At 33.3% G+C, this 12,759-nt stretch overlaps 1 protein-coding gene across 5 annotated transcripts in view; it reads right to left on the reverse strand.

Moving 5' to 3' along the window:
• Positions 1-1,710: 1,710 nt before the first annotated feature.
• GAB1 (GRB2 associated binding protein 1) overlaps positions 1,711-12,759 on the reverse strand; it is a 113,354-nt gene continuing 102,305 nt past the window's right edge. For 3 of the 5 annotated variants that reach the window (XM_045552204.1, XM_045552203.1, XM_045552205.1), the window contains 4 exons: positions 8,424-8,517; positions 7,274-7,397; positions 4,687-4,809; positions 1,711-3,677 (listed from right to left, as the gene is read on the reverse strand). In XM_045552204.1, coding sequence (XP_045408160.1) covers positions 3,519-3,677; positions 4,687-4,809; positions 7,274-7,397; positions 8,424-8,517 — 500 coding nt within the window. In that variant the 3' untranslated portion in view covers positions 1,711-3,518. Of the gene's footprint in view, positions 3,678-4,686; positions 4,810-7,273; positions 7,398-8,423; positions 8,518-10,203; positions 10,294-12,759 lie in introns of all 5 variants that reach the window. The other 2 variants (XR_006735385.1, XM_045552206.1) reach the window with 2 other exon arrangements.

The following is a 12,759-nucleotide window of genomic DNA, read 5'->3' on the forward strand; positions in this document are numbered from 1 at the left end:
TCCAAACATAAAGTAGTTAGTATTTTAACAAAACATAAAAAATACTGTTTTCTCTAAAAGGGGAAAGCAGACAACTTCCCACTAGTAGAAAAAACAAACAAACAATGGTGTTCAGTTTCCAGTTTAAATGCATTTATGAATAGGAAGATGTGATCCCCATTAATTAAATATAAAAGAGTCCAGAAGAAATTATGACCTTAACATACAGGTATAGCAATATTTCTAAATCAAATTAAATTTAGTCTATGATTAAATACAATGTTCTCTCTCTCCATATATATATATAAACCCACACACACAGACACACTCATAGTACCTTTAAGGAAGTCTCTAAAATGGTCACAGTAGCTTATATAGTATTGATAAAGGTAAAAATGTATAAGCTATTGTATAGGTAAAAAAACACCTTTTACAGCTTACTAAGTGACACCTTCTATGGGTTAAATAGCTTAAATTCTTCAAGTTTGAATTTTGATTTTTGAAAGCACTGTGCTTTTTGGCATTCAAACCTCCACATCTTAGTTTTTCAAAATAAGGAATATAGGTAGAGAACATCGAACATGTGGGAGGAAAAAACTTCTCATTTGTAACACCAAAACTGTCCCATGTTTAACCAGTGGTTTTTAACTCATTCCTGGTGTAATCCACCTTCTTGGAGGTGAGTTAGAAGGCTTTGATTCAAAATTTATTTTATAAGTGCTTATTTTAAAACTTAATAAAAATGTATTCTAATGTGTTACATACACTATTTTACCACACTGTAGACTGCTTATGTATTAACTTCCAGGATAATTTATCTTTATATAGACCTTGGAATACAACTTCAGCTATCTCTAATTAAAGAATCTCCTGAGATAAATGTTTAAAACCTGTTATTATTTGCACTTATATTTGTATGAATCAAAATTTTCTTGATAGTATGCAAATAAAACAAGGCATAGAAATAAATTGGCTGCTGGTTTCATCAACAATCTATAACTCCACATTTATATTATTCAGAAGTCATATTATGCTTAGTAATGTATCAAAGTAAGTAAACGTGAATGTAAACTAAAAATACATTTACAGTAATAAAATGAACTTTTCAGGCTTTGTGTATAGGAGTTACACATAAAATTGTATTTAAAAAAAGATTCTAATGCTAAAAAAAATGTTTGGAAAATCTACTGTATAAGAAACTGTTTTTCAACTTAAGTCATTAATACAATGTTTAACGTGATTCAGTTTTCTGAAGCAAACTGTCTTCCTAATACATTTCCATTCTTGAATTACTCAGAATAGTGGGCATATTTCTAAAACTTAGAGTGCTGATCTTCAAAAATGCTGAGTAACATAGAAATTTAAGAAAAAATTAGACTAAAAACATTCATAATTGCTTGAGACCCCTCCAATGGGCAGCTTTAAAGAAAGATTTTTATTTTTAAATTAATTATACATTATTGTATTTTAAATCTCAAAATATATTCATCCTCCAGGTAACACAATTTAGTATTTTTATATATCAACTGTGTCGTGTGTGTGTGTGGATAGTTGCCTTTATTAAAAGGATCTGTTCGGTAAAATTTGGATTCAGTCAAAAGGCTGCACTCAGGGATCCAGAAGGCCACATGTGGGCCCAAGGCTGCAGGTTCCCCACCCCTGGTTTAGGCACATTTCCATGATTTTAGATTTTATTTTGTGATTTCATTATAAAACAGCTTGCACACCAAACTCAAACAATCTTTTTTTTTATTTAAAAATTCACCTCAAAATTCACTTCTGGGTTTTAGTTTTTGTTTAAAAAGAAACAGACATTTAAAAGCATCACATGTTACTTAGTCTACAATTCATCTCGTTATGAATATTTTTAGTTTGTGGATTGGGGAAATAAACCTATTACATTGATTAGGCACAGTACTGTGGCCAAGAGGCCAGAAATCAGGACACAGCTGTGTACTCAGGCAATAGTTAGAGGTCTGAATGGAGGGAGTTATGCCTTAGCTGTGGGCACTCCTCTATCTGCCCCCTCCTAAATCTGTTAGCAAGTCTCAAATCAATATGTAAGAGACTGTATGTAACTTGGTTAAAAAACAAGCAAACAACTTTCTAAATTATGTTGCAAAGCCAAGACAGATGAATATAACTGTAGCCTCACTATAATTTGTGGTCTTGTTACACATGTCACAGGACCATGTTACAGGTGAGACAGAATTATACCATCCCTCTGGTGGTTTCAGAAATTTGGTTGGAAGGGGTCCATGACTATAAGATTTCACATTACAGCAACGCTCCAGTATTTCTTGAATTGGGGCAGTAAATATAAATCACAGTACAAAATCTTTAATTCTTTTATGGGAAAAGCAACAGGTGCTACATATGAGAATCACTTATATAACATCTATTTTTTAAAAAAATGCAGATATAAAATATTAATTGCATAGGGATTTAAATATAAGGCCAAGAAGAATATTAAGTAAAAAAAAAAAATCATAGAAAGGGCACTATGGTGTCAAAAGATAGGATTTCATTCTCAGTAATAAATCTGAATTACTGTCTAATTAAAAATCACAGTATGTTGCTATAACTAACAGTGAATGTCAATTGTTTCATTAATTCCAAACTGGAAACCAATATTAGGACTAACAAGAACACAACCAAAGCTCATTGTCTAACCTGATCAGTATATTAGCACATCAGTGCCTGGTACGTACCTGATTATTTATCTACCTTTTGCAAATAACATTTAATACATGTTAACAAGTACAAGAGCACAGCATTGCTAAAGGCCATCAATGATTTGCAGGCTTACTTGATAGTGTAATTATTCAGTCTTTCAAAGGCGCGAGATCCTACCCAGTAGAATCTTCACTCAATGAACCAAGAATGCTGTAATTAACAAAATATAACAAAGTTCCACCATTAAAAACTAAATGCACATGAACAAGAGAACTAGGTCCTGACACTGGTACACACATTATCCTCAGCATTTTGGAAGGCAATGAATGATGAGTCCAACTATACTCTGTAGTTTAAGCTAATGGTTACCACCTGAAGCTTCCGGTGGAAAGCTAACCTGTGAATCTACCTCTCATTTTAATGCTGTTAGACTGTAGTTTATACAGCAATTTCCAAATCTAAAAGTAGCTTAGTTAACTTAGTACTGTTATATAAAGTAGTGTGAGGAAAAACAAGAACTCCCAAAGGAATTATGTTAATGTACACTGGGAATACCCAAAACAATGTTTTAAATGAAAAAGTGCATAAATACAGTAATACTACAAGTGTGTTAACTATAGAACAAATGTTTCCTGGGAGCTACACAATACTATTTTCCCACATTATTTACATGTTAGGAATTGTTCAGATACCACAAAGCACCATATTTAAGTCTAAATTGCTTGATTATGCCTGAAAGGTCCTTTGACTTCAACTCTACTCATTTGAGGATCTACCTAGAGTAGAAGCGTCAAGTCATCTTCAGACAGGATTTATCTTTACAATTCAGTTCTCTTTTGTTCCTAAGTGGCAAAGCAATATTTTCATTTCACACCCTTGGTTGGCGTTTCCGATTCTGTGGACTGCCTCCCATCCGTCCAGGCTTCCCGGGTGCTCTTTAGAGCCAAGGTCTTCTGTTGGTCAACCACAACATAATCCACTCTCTCATCTGCTACACTGCTGCCTGAGCCACTGCTCTTTTGCTAGAACAGAAAGGAAAAAACATTACATCCCCCATACAATGGAGTGTTTCTGAGTGAAATTCAGTCTTAAAATACACACAATATGCACTATGAATGTTTTTGAAATTCTATTAGGTCACAAAAAAAATAACATTAACTACCTCAATGTAACAATGTTGTTTCTCTCCTAACTACACATTATTTTTTCCCTTAAATTTAAAATTATTATATATAAGAATTCAAATTAATGCTCCCATCACAGATGACATTCATCAAAACAGAGACACCAGATACCTGGTTCATCTTTAGATGAACAATCAGTACACAGCCTGATTCTTTTTAGCTTAAGCTTGACTTTCTTCCAAGCCCTGAGAACAAATATCAATGTTTACTTTCTGAGCTAAGAAATGTTTTCTGAAAAGCAATACTACAAGAATGACAAACTACATAGGCTCATGTCTTCTTACTCCTAAAATCCAATTAGATACTAGGTAACTTAAAACCAATATAATTGTTAATGCATTGCTGGGGGCTCACTAGAAAGTAAGGGAAATACCTAAGTTGTAAGAGATACAGAGTGGTGGGCTTCTAAATGGTAAAGGCAGAAGTTGGTAAACATATAGGAAAATGTAAATAAAGATTTATATAATATAATAAGCAATACAATATAACAAGAGTAATAATAATACTAATTTGTGGGTTTAACAAAAAGAGAAAATTAAAATTTGGGACAAAAATAGCATATAATTGGAGCTAACATTTTAAAGAGAGTGAAGACATTGGTTAACTTCAGAATTTGTTAAATAACCATTTCAATAGCAACCACTAAAAGAGTAGAAAGTATACAACTTCTATACTATCAGAAAGGAAAAAATAAATTTATCAGTCTCTATAACTTTGTGACTTGTGATTTATGAAATGGCATTAAGTGACAGACTCTACTAAATTTAAATTAAATATAACTGATAAAATCCTCCCAAAGGAGATGGTTCTTCAGGTTTGTATATTTATAGAACAGGGTTTCCCTTACCTTACGTGGTGGGGTGGATTTTCCAGAATCTAAATCTAGATCTAGGTATTCCACTTGTTTGTCTCCTTTGGGCTTGATCATTGGACTGTTTCCTCCATCGAGACTATTACTGCCAAAGAGATTCTGAAAGTATAATACAACAAAATCAGCGGTAGAACATTCATGAGACATATACTGCTCATCTTGTTTGCCATCTACTGAAGACTGTTTTTAAGATGGTATAGCTTGAAGAAATGTCTGCTTAGAAAATAACCTTTTAGGATTGAAAGAGAATAAATAATATTTTAAAAACTGATTAAAACCTAGTTTAGAGCAAGCTAAAGGCATTTCAAAGTTAAACTTGGTTCAAACTAAGATTGGGACATCAAGCTATAGTAAGCTATGATAGCTCAATCTGAATGTTATTAAAATTATATCAGTATTCAATTATAATTTTACTCTACAGGATTCTTACACTCTTTACTTTCAAGTTAAATTTTGAAACAACTTTCTACATTTTATTTAAAGGCTTTCACCCTAAAAAAGTTTAAAGTATGTTCACTAAAGGCTATGAGCACATGACTCCTTTGGCAAAGTCTATTTTGTTTCAATCATCTAGAATTTTTACCATTTAATTTCCCCTGCCTTCTCTTAGCCTGATCTCTTCCTTGCTGAAGGGAATTGTGCAATAAGACTACTCTCTAAAAAAAGATAAAGATAGGAAGATAGATGACAGCAGTAAACAACAAGAACAAAAGAGCTTGAGGCAGAAAAATAGAAAAGAAATAGGTTAGCAGGAACTTGAAGACCAATGCTAAATGAAAGAAAAGGATGGCATGAACTTTTATGTCCCTATGTACACCCTCCACTCTAATTAACAGTTTTCTACATGTGTTGCAACAAATGAATTGTTTCCATGCCTTACTGCTTTTAACCTCATCTAGAAATGTTCCCAACTTCTCACATGCAAGACTGTATATTATTCATTAGGGACTTTCATTCCTTGTAGTCTCTACCATGTTGATAATATTAATGTTCATATATTATCTCATACCTCTATAAAAAACCCATAATGATTTAACGAACTTAAAAATTTATACCTGTTAATGATGAACAAAATAATTTGAAAGTTACATACATCTGGTTCTGTTGATTCTTTTATATTGCTATTTCATTTCTTTTTGTTCAGGTTAAACAGAGAAATCTGTGCTTCAGGGAAAAGATATGTGCAAGAAAAATGTTGAGTCTATTCTCTCATTTGGTAGCAGGTTGCTGACAGCAGGTATGAAACCTTTTTGTGAAGATTAGGTGGGTCAACTGTTCCTCAGAAACTGCTGTATGCAACCATTAACCAGGTTTTCCTGGTTAAAGAGGGGCTCTGTTTTCCAGCCCCTTTTGTGTCTAAGTATGGCCATACAGGCTAAGTTCTGGTTAATGGTTGTATACAGCAGTTTCCAGGAACCTTCTTTATGAGGCAGTTGGGCCACACCCTTTGCTGCTTCTCCCTTTCCTCCACCCTGGAGCTTGGAATGTGACTGTTGGCTGGAGCACCATCTTCCCTATGAGCATGTGAGCCGTACCCAGGGTACAGCAGATCGGAAAGCTGGAGGAAGCCTGCATCCCTGAAGACTTTGTACAACAGAGCTGCCACACCAGCCCTGGATTGACTGTCTCTGGACTTTTATATGACAAAGAAATAAACTTCTCTCTTAAGTCACTGTTATTTATTTTCTGTTACTCAGAGGTGACCTAGTCATAACTGATACACTTACTTACCTACTACAAATAACAGTGCAAGCATTAAATCTGACTTAAGGAAAGGTAAAAGCAAAATGTTAAAAAAAAATTAAAATTAGTTTTCACCTGAATATTGTCCGTTAAAATAAAAAAAAAAATCAAAAAATTAAAAATTGGTTTGTATTCTTAAATATCTGAAGCATTTTCTGGCAACTACCTGATTTCTGGGGAACAAAATGCCTGCTACTACTAGAAAATTCTCATGCCTTATAGTGATATAACCAATCTGAAACAAGTTATGTTTGTAACAAGTCTTCTTTAATCTTTAAGCCTATCTAAGGGTGTATTATTATCAAAAACATTCCACATAAGACCATTTCACCATAAGAATGCCATCAAACAGGCCTGGAGAACTGCATTATAAAGTACTTTCAGTATATTTTCTTGAAGAGTGTCAAAATTCAAGTACATGTTACATGAAATATAACTGAAAACTTTTATTTTTTTATTTTTTAAAAATTAGAGATAGAGTCTTGCTATGTTGCCCAGGCTGGCCTCAAGCTCCTGTGCTCAAGTGATCATTCTCTTGCCTCAGCCTCCCAAGTAGCTGGGACTACAGGCTTGTACCACTGCACTTGGCAACTTTTATGTTTTTTAACTTATGTACAGTACCTTTTGACCTTTCATTGGCCTTAAACTTTATAATATTATTTTTTAAAAGCATTTTAAAAAGCTGTCTTTTACTGTTTTTCCTTAAGTACATAAAGAAAGATGTGAGGGTAAAACCTCTAGACAGGAAGAAAAGTTCTAGCTTGAATGATTTAAAACGGCTTCTCAGAAAGGGAGAAGTTAACATGAAGACTTTACATACTGAGTCTTCACTGGACAGGTTTGGGTTCATGGGAACGTAATTCTCTTCGCTGTCATGTGAGTCACTGCTTGAGGTCGTGCTATGCACTGAATCCGGTCGGGGAGACATGGGAAACCTAGAGGAGCTAATGACAAAAGTTATCATCACAAACATAAATCTTGACAAAAACTTCTAAAATTACTCCCAAAATAAAAATGAGACAGTTTGCATTCTTTCAGAAATATTCCCTTATGTTTACAATCATTTATTGTACACATTTATTATAACATAATTTGCTGTACACAAACATACAACTAATAATATGGCTGTACCATAAAAGTATATTTTTCACATCAAATTATCTTGTGTAAAACAAACAAAATATTACCAGTGACTCGGGCATAAATAGAAAGTCACAGACATAAAATAAAAGATTTAAGAATTCCTATTTAAACAAAATAGCTATATGTATACATAAAGCACACATGTTCCACACAGGTTTTTAACTTCATAAATTCTTCTCATTTCCCTATTTTATTTAAATAAATCTCAATTAAATAATCCCCTTAAAAAACTACCATTTTTCCAGATTAGTAATTCTCAGAAATTTTTGGTTTTGTGAACTCTTCTCACTTAAAAATCATTGCAAACCCCAAGGAATTTCTATATATATGAGTTATAGCTATTGATATTTACTGTACTAGAAATGAAAATAGAAATCTTTTTATTTTTAAATTAATTAATTAATTTATTTTAAAGACTAGTCAAGTGCAGTAGTGAGAAGGGAGGAAAGTAGTAGATCAAGTTCAATCTGTAACTGACTGTGAACAATCAAGTAAGATAACTCACTACCTTTGGACCAGCCAGAAATCTTTTTAAAACCCAAGAGTAAACAAATACATGTTCTATTATCTGTCACAATAATATCATCACATACAGCCTTTGTAAGACTCCACTATCCACTCATAAGAGGAGAATGAAAAAGGCAAATAATATCTTAGTATCTTAATGAATAGTTTTGACTTTACAGAACCCCAAATAGGGAGTATCCCCAGACTATGCAATGATAACCACTGTTCTAAATATTTTCTATGATAATGAACTATTCTAATTCTAGATGGCCACCTTATTCAAACAAACTATTAATACATATTTTAAACAAAGGACTTACTCTCGAGCAAAACTCCTAGTGATGGGAGACCTAACTGGCGCTTGTAATTCTTCCCATTCTGGTAAAGGTTTTATTTCTAAGGGTGCTGGCTTGGCTGAAAAGAAAGACAAAAAAGATTTTAGGGTACAGAACTCTGGAAAACAAACAAGATCCTCTCTATATAATCTCTATTTGTATTTGACACAAATCTAAGACCAGCTAGTTTCACACGTGAAGTGAGGTTCATGGATGTAACACGATTTGCCCAAGGTTACACACAGCTAAATAATTGGTGGCAAAAGCTAACTCAGATAATGTTTCATGATTGTTACCTCAAAGTCTAAAGCTCTATTTATTACAAGTTGCATCTTAAGTAAATATTTTATGACTATAACCTAAATGAGAACAAGAAAGAGTAATGACTCAATTCTTTTATAGTTGCCTGACTTATACTTTTCATTATTTCATTAATCAATTCTTTCACTAATTTTATCTTCAATGTGGAAATTTAGTCATCTATGTAAAAAATGTTCCTATTCTTCAATATTGAAGCATATCACCATACACATAACATGATGTGTAGGAAAAATTAAAAACAAAACTTTGCTGAAACAAAAAGTTGAAAAGAAAATTAAAGATAAAATATTTTAAGATAATGCATGCCCAGTCTAGAAACAAACAAAACAAAATAGTAATTATATTTTTAGATCCAAGCTCTGGTCTGAGAAAAGGCCATAATTACTTTAAACAATTACTTTAAATTTTTAGTTTAATTTAACCAAAGAATCCTTTGCCAAATTTGGTAAAATTAAGTAAATGCTAATATTTTTATTAGCTTTATTTATAAGTGGTCTTTACTTATTTACCTTATCATTGCAGTAGAAAATTATTACAGTAGTATGTACCAGAGATCTTAGCCCTTTTCTTAAAGTTGAGACTGAGACATTTTTCAGAAATTTATGGATTGAGTAAAAGAACTAAAACAATACTATTTGTTAATATTAATTATATTTTAGGAGACTACTTAAACATATTAGATAAATATTTTAGTTATGTTTCATCCTGCCATTCTAAACAAAAATTTTCATTTTTCTGGGTTTCCCTACAGTCTGTGTCTATGAATGTGTAATTTTAATCAACTATGTTATAAATACCATAAAACTACAAAACAGATGCTTATTTTAAAGGGCTATACAGATTGAGGATCATAACTTTTTATCAACTCAAATATAATGAAGACTAAATAAATTTATTAAATTTGAGTTAAAACAATTTTGCTTGCCTATATACTTAAAATAGACATGTACAAAATATTGTGCTGACTCAAAGTATTTCTTTAACTCTTAACATTTTAGTTTTTTGATACCCAAAGTCCAATAGCAGTTTAGGTTAGGTGTCAATTTCTAAGTAATGGCACAATTAATCCTAGGAAATGATTCTTTATTCTGTCTTAGAACAGAAGACATATATTACATATGAAGACAGGAGACAACTGGAACTCCCAAACGGTTCGTAAGTTTAAAGAAAACAATATATTGTTGTCTAAAAAGCTAAATGAATAATGCAAAAGGACAAGACTGAATATCACATACTATCAAATATCTAACATGCTGCTGTTAATGGCATAACAAGTAGACTCATGTATTATGGGAAGCATTCACTTTAGAAAGAACATGCTGGGAAGTTTTATTTACAACAGTAGTAGTGTTTAAGGCTCTTCTTTTTTGCTTTTTAAGAAAAAACATTATGAAATAAATAAATTCCCAATGCCCCATACAGCATGCGGTGCTAAAGTACATACCCTTTCTTCTTGTAGCAAAGTCACCTATGGTTTGTGAATCAGTTCGCTCTAAACCATGGGGTTTGGGTCTTAAAATTTTAGGACTTTGACCTAATTGGTAAAAAGAAGACGCTCTTAATATAACGTTATTTTTAAATTGGAAAATGGATTCTGTAAAAAAGCAACAGAGCCCTGTGCAGAAATGTTACATCTCAAAAGCGTAAACAAAAGTTTGTGGAGATTATTTCAATCTTGCTACATACATGCATGCCCAGCACAATGGAAAGGAGAAGTTACATGCAACAGTGTAATAAGCAAAGAGTTATAAAAATGATAGGGTTTTAGTGGGATAACCAGCTTGGGTTAGTTGTATCTTTATTTAAGGAAATGGAGGAAAAACAAGTACCATGTTAGTTTTTCTTCTAACATGTCTTAGAAAACTAGACCAATTAAAAAATTATAAAATCCCTCAGTCAGATCCCAAGAAAGCACAAAGGTCTGGTTCCCTATAATATTACTCTTCTAATTTGGTAGAGATGCTTTTAAAACCTTAATCTGACTATTCCCACCTCTCCAACCAAAATTGTTCTAGAGGAGCATATGGCTGCTATATTATTTGCTAATCCAAGACCAAAACCAAGAACAACATTTATTACTTTCCCTTGGACACTCAGTGGCTTCCCAATGACTTCATTTTACAAGAATCAGATGTTTGGATTCTGGTACTACTGATTCTCTAGCTTTAATTTAGCCAATTGAAAGCATAAATTCAGTTGCCATCACTTTCCTTTCAGTCTCTGCCGCGTACAAGTACAGCTGAAAAAAACCCTACAAAGAGTATTTCCCATCTAGAAGTCTGGATGCCAGAGTAGCAATATCACTGGAGTCAGTAATTTAAGCTACTCTATTCTTAATGTCACCAAATGTTTTTTCTTGGAATTTACAAAGTTGACATCTATTAGATGGCATGGCAAAATTAGAATTTGCTGGTTAAATGATGATATCTAGCACCTTATCTACTGAAATCTAAGTTTCTTACAATGTGATTCTCTGGGCTATAAAAAATTGAAAATTCTCTCAATCAATTTTCTAAGTTAGACAATTAATACATCAAGTTTATTCAGAAATGAGGCAGGCTGAGTTTAAAATGTGAGTATTAAAATTTGGAGCAATGGCTGGGTACAGTGGCTCACGCCTGTAATCCTAGCACTCTGGGAGGCTGAGGCGGGAGGATCGCTCAAGGTCAGGAGTTCAAGACCAGCCTGAGCAAGAGTGAGACCCCGTCTCTACTAAAAATAGAAAGAAATTAGCCAGACAAATAAATATAGAAAAAATTAGCCGGGCATGGTGGCGCATAACTGTAGTCCCAGCTACTTGGGAAGCTGAGGCAGGAGGATCGCTTGAGTCCAGGAGTTTGAGGTTGCCGTAAGCTGGGCTGATGCCACGGCACTCTAGCCCACACAACAGAGCAAGGCTCTGTCTCAAAAAAAAATTGGGGGCAAGATCCACTCCCTAACCCTAATGCATCCAGGGTTGCTTCACATCCATGACCAGTAATTTCTCGTTGGTCACAATGAAAACAAGTATAAGTGATTCTAATAATGCATACAATGTGATGTAAATAATTTTCAAAGAACTCACATTATCCAAGGAGGCTTTGTATGAGCCAAAAGCAGATGCATGGAAACAGTAAGCCTTTCACTCAAATTATTCCTCATCTCTATCATCTTTTTTCCAGAGTAAGTACTAAAAAGGTACTCTTTTTCTAGGGTATTCCTTGGTTTTCTCAATTAAAAAATATGGTATAATTATATTAAGTGAGATTTTTAAAGTGCATTGATAAAATTTACACACATTTTCTATTCTATGCAAAGCTTAGGTTGATTTTAGGGCAAAAGCCACAACATAGAAAAGTTGCACTGAGGCATTTCATTTCTCTATGTCCTTCCAAACTGAATTCAACATTTACATTGCAGACATAAATGGAAGTCATACTCAAACAACAGCCCAATATTACTTATGAGGAGAGAAGGGAGAAAAATAAGTCCAAGGTGTAAGTAGGCCCATCCTAGCTTTTTCTTCTCCTTTACTGCCTGTATGCAAACATGCAAATTTTTTTCTGGTTATCGAAGAAAAGTGTGAAAACAGATAATAAGAAATAGGAATACTAAAGCAAAGGCAAAAATGAACTTTGGTGATATATGATACATTGATCCTCAAATTCTGAGAGTAAACAGTGTAATTCATTTGAGTCTCAATCTTTAAATCCAAGGCAGTTACAACTTGGCTTTTTACTAAACTAGGTTTGAACAAAGAATGCAAGATAATTTAGCAAAGAACGCGGACTACTGGTGAAATTCCCACTTGTGCTTTATCCCTTAGGCAGGTTGTCAATGTCAATCTCTGGATTATGTGATCTGCTCCCAAATTTGGAGTATAACCTGGTAAATCTTAATCTCTGGTCTAGATCTTTCCCCCTAGATCCTAATCTAGATACCTCATATCTAGAAAACACCCCATGTGGATGTTCCTCAGGCATTCAAACTATAATAGTTTGCTTTTATTACAAAGAAAGCT

The sequence above is a fragment of the Lemur catta genome, chromosome 5 (assembly GCF_020740605.2).
Source record: "Lemur catta isolate mLemCat1 chromosome 5, mLemCat1.pri, whole genome shotgun sequence".
In the NCBI taxonomy this organism is placed as follows: Eukaryota; Metazoa; Chordata; class Mammalia; order Primates; family Lemuridae; genus Lemur; species Lemur catta.